Raw genomic sequence first — 2665 nt, forward strand, 5'->3', positions numbered from 1 at the left:
TGTTTGATGGAGGACAGATTAACATCGGTGCACAGAAACTAGAGTGCTGCTCTGGATGGATGACGGCTAGGTCCCACCAAGAGTACTGGGTTGGGTGCTTCCTGGTCTTTGCCAGGGCGGCTTGTTCATATGGTGTAGTTATGGACTGATAACAAACGCATTAACCACTGCAAATTGTGTGTGTGTGTGTGTGTGTGAGTGTGTGCAGGCACACACTTATATAAAGGTCACACACGTTCCATTAGAGCAGACCGTGCTTCTCCTCACAAGATAACCACACACTCGTCTTGGTTCTGCAATGGAGGTGAGGTGCCTGCTGCTCCTGGCTGTCCTCCTCCTGGCGGGGGCTCATGGCGGGGAGGCGCAGCCACTCGTGCCGGGGGTCTTTACCTTCGGCGACTCGTCGGTGGACATAGGTAACAACGACTACCTCCACACCCTCATCAAGGCGGACTTCCCTCCCTACGGCAGGGACTTCCCCAACCGTGTGGCCACCGGGAGGTTTTGCAACGGCAAGCTGGCCACCGACATCACTGGTCAGTTTGCACTCTCTCTCTCTCTCTCCCAGTTATATGTGTTCTTCAGCATCTACGTACATGGTGGTGCAGTATTATGATTGCACTTGCTAATACTGTATATCTCTTGTTACGACTTGTGTTGTTGCAGCTGATACCCTGGGGTTTACTAGCTACCCGCCGGCGTATCTCAGCCCGCAGGCGTCAGGGAAGAACCTTCTGATCGGCGCCAACTTCGCGTCTGCTGGATCCGGCTACTACGATCACACGGCACTTATGTATGTAAGTATTATCGATCATCGGCCTCTCGAGGAAACGACACCGTGAAAGGAGCTCTAGTTGAGATGTTCTGCCTGCATGCTACTTCATGTTCATTGATCAATGATCATCAGCTAGTCGATCATAAATGGATTAGTTATCTGTCACCACCTCATTATTATTTTTCTGGACAACAGTAGCACTTTACAAATTTGTTGTAGAGTTTAAATGGTCTCCAGTTAACTTTGGAAAATTAATTGCGTGACCCAGCATGCCATCCCTTTCTCCCAACAATTGGAGTACTTCAGGGAGTACCAGTCCAAGCTGACGGCGTTTGCTGGGAGCAGCCAGGCCAAGTCCATCATCAGCGGCTCGCTGTACATCGTCAGCTTCGGTGCAAGTGACTTCGTCCAGAACTACTACATCAATCCTCTGCTCTTCAAGACCCAGACCGTCGACCAGTTCTCGGACCGCCTCGTCAGCATCTTCGTCAACAGCGCGACAGTAAGCCACGCCGTGCCAGCCTAAACAAACGACCCATCCTCGACACAGCTCCGGTGGTCATATAATCGATCATGTAATAATGTATAAATTTCTGAAACTGAAACTGAATGCAGCAACTTTACGGCATGGGAGCGCGGCGCATCGCGGTGACCACGCTGCCACCCCTGGGCTGCCTCCCCGCAGCGATCACGCTGTTCGGGCACGGGAGCACCGGGTGCGTGTCGAGGCTCAACAGCGACTCCCAGAGGTTCAACGGGAAGATGAGCGCCGCCGTCAGCTCGCTGGCGAAGCGGTACCACGACCTCAAGATCGCCGTCTTCGACATCTACACGCCCCTGTACAGCCTCGTCACCTCTCCTGGAGATCAAGGTACCACTACTGTTACTCGACCTAAGGCCTCTGGGTGCCATGCATGGCACTGTTTGTGCTTTCCCGGCATTGCAGCCTTGCGCTCTATCGTTCATGCTCAACTGTGGGCGCGTCTCTGGTGTCAGGGTTCACGGAGGCGAAGCGGGGATGCTGCGGGACGGGGAAGGTGGAGTTCACGGTGTTCCTCTGCAACCCCAAGTCGGTGGGGACGTGCCCGAACGCGACGACCTACGTGTTCTGGGACGCCGTCCACCCATCGGAGGCGGCCAATCAAGTGATCGCCGACGCGCTCCTCGTCACCGGCATCGACCTCGTCACATAATAAACCACGCACTGGTCATCTAAGGTCATCGGTCGGAGGACGACGATGGCGCAAGCTTTTCAGGCGTCCTGAGGGGAAAATAATGTGTGCCCAGAGCTCCCGTTGCCAAGCGTGCCCATGTGGCGGGAGGGGTTACTTTCTCGGGCTGTGCCACTCACTATATCGCCAGCGTTGTAGCTAGGGACTGGGACACATGGAGACATGGCTTATACCTACGAAAAGCTCGAAGTTATGGGTGCAAGCACTGGATCTTTTCTTTTCTTTTTCTTGCATGTCCTTCAAATTTGATGATCACCGTGTTTTTTCACAAATGATTGCATGGCTCCTTTTGAACAGAAACCGTGTTTCCTTCAAGTTATATCTATGTGCTGACATGCCAAACAATTCTTTTTTGCGTGTGGCTTTAATGAACGGGCAAAGAAGATATAATTTGTAGGACCCCCCAGTCACCAGGAGGAGCCTCCGACTTGGCCGGCCCATCTAAGGGTGCAACGAGAGAGAGCTCTTCCTGGTTTTAGGAAGCTTCCTAGCCTTTTTTTTTCATTTTTCGATTTGGTTATTTCTGGTTTTGTTTGGTTTATTTTCTTTATTTTTCTTTTTTATGTTCCTTTTCCTTTCTTTTATTTTTATTTTTCAAAATGCACAATATATTGGAAGATACTTTTTTAAGATATTCGAAATCACTCCCATATTATGT

General features: G+C 51.2%; 1 protein-coding gene across 1 annotated transcript; it reads left to right on the plus strand.

Moving 5' to 3' along the window:
- Positions 1-236: 236 nt before the first annotated feature.
- On the plus strand, positions 237-2307 carry LOC123167779 (GDSL esterase/lipase APG). Its single transcript, XM_044585643.1, has 5 exons — positions 237-536; positions 667-797; positions 1044-1277; positions 1391-1646; positions 1772-2307. Exons 1-5 carry the CDS (start codon positions 299-301, stop codon positions 1966-1968), a joined length of 1056 nt encoding a protein of 351 aa, XP_044441578.1. The 5' UTR covers positions 237-298; the 3' UTR covers positions 1969-2307.
- Positions 2308-2665: the final 358 nt, after the last annotated feature.

Source organism: Triticum aestivum, chromosome 7D (genome assembly GCF_018294505.1).
Source record: "Triticum aestivum cultivar Chinese Spring chromosome 7D, IWGSC CS RefSeq v2.1, whole genome shotgun sequence".
NCBI classification, from domain to species: domain Eukaryota; kingdom Viridiplantae; phylum Streptophyta; class Magnoliopsida; order Poales; family Poaceae; genus Triticum; species Triticum aestivum.

Bases quoted from the DNA above. Each gene is read 5' to 3' on its own strand.
- LOC123167779 (XM_044585643.1), top strand. From the start codon at position 299: ATGGAGGTGAGGTGCCTGCTGCTCCTGGCTGTCCTCCTCCTGGCGGGG. The intron at 798-1,043 runs GTAAGTATTATC...TGCGTGACCCAG, and splicing joins ATCACACGGCACTTATGTAT to CATGCCATCCCTTTCTCCCA. The intron at 1,647-1,771 runs GTACCACTACTG...CTCTGGTGTCAG, and splicing joins CACCTCTCCTGGAGATCAAG to GGTTCACGGAGGCGAAGCGG.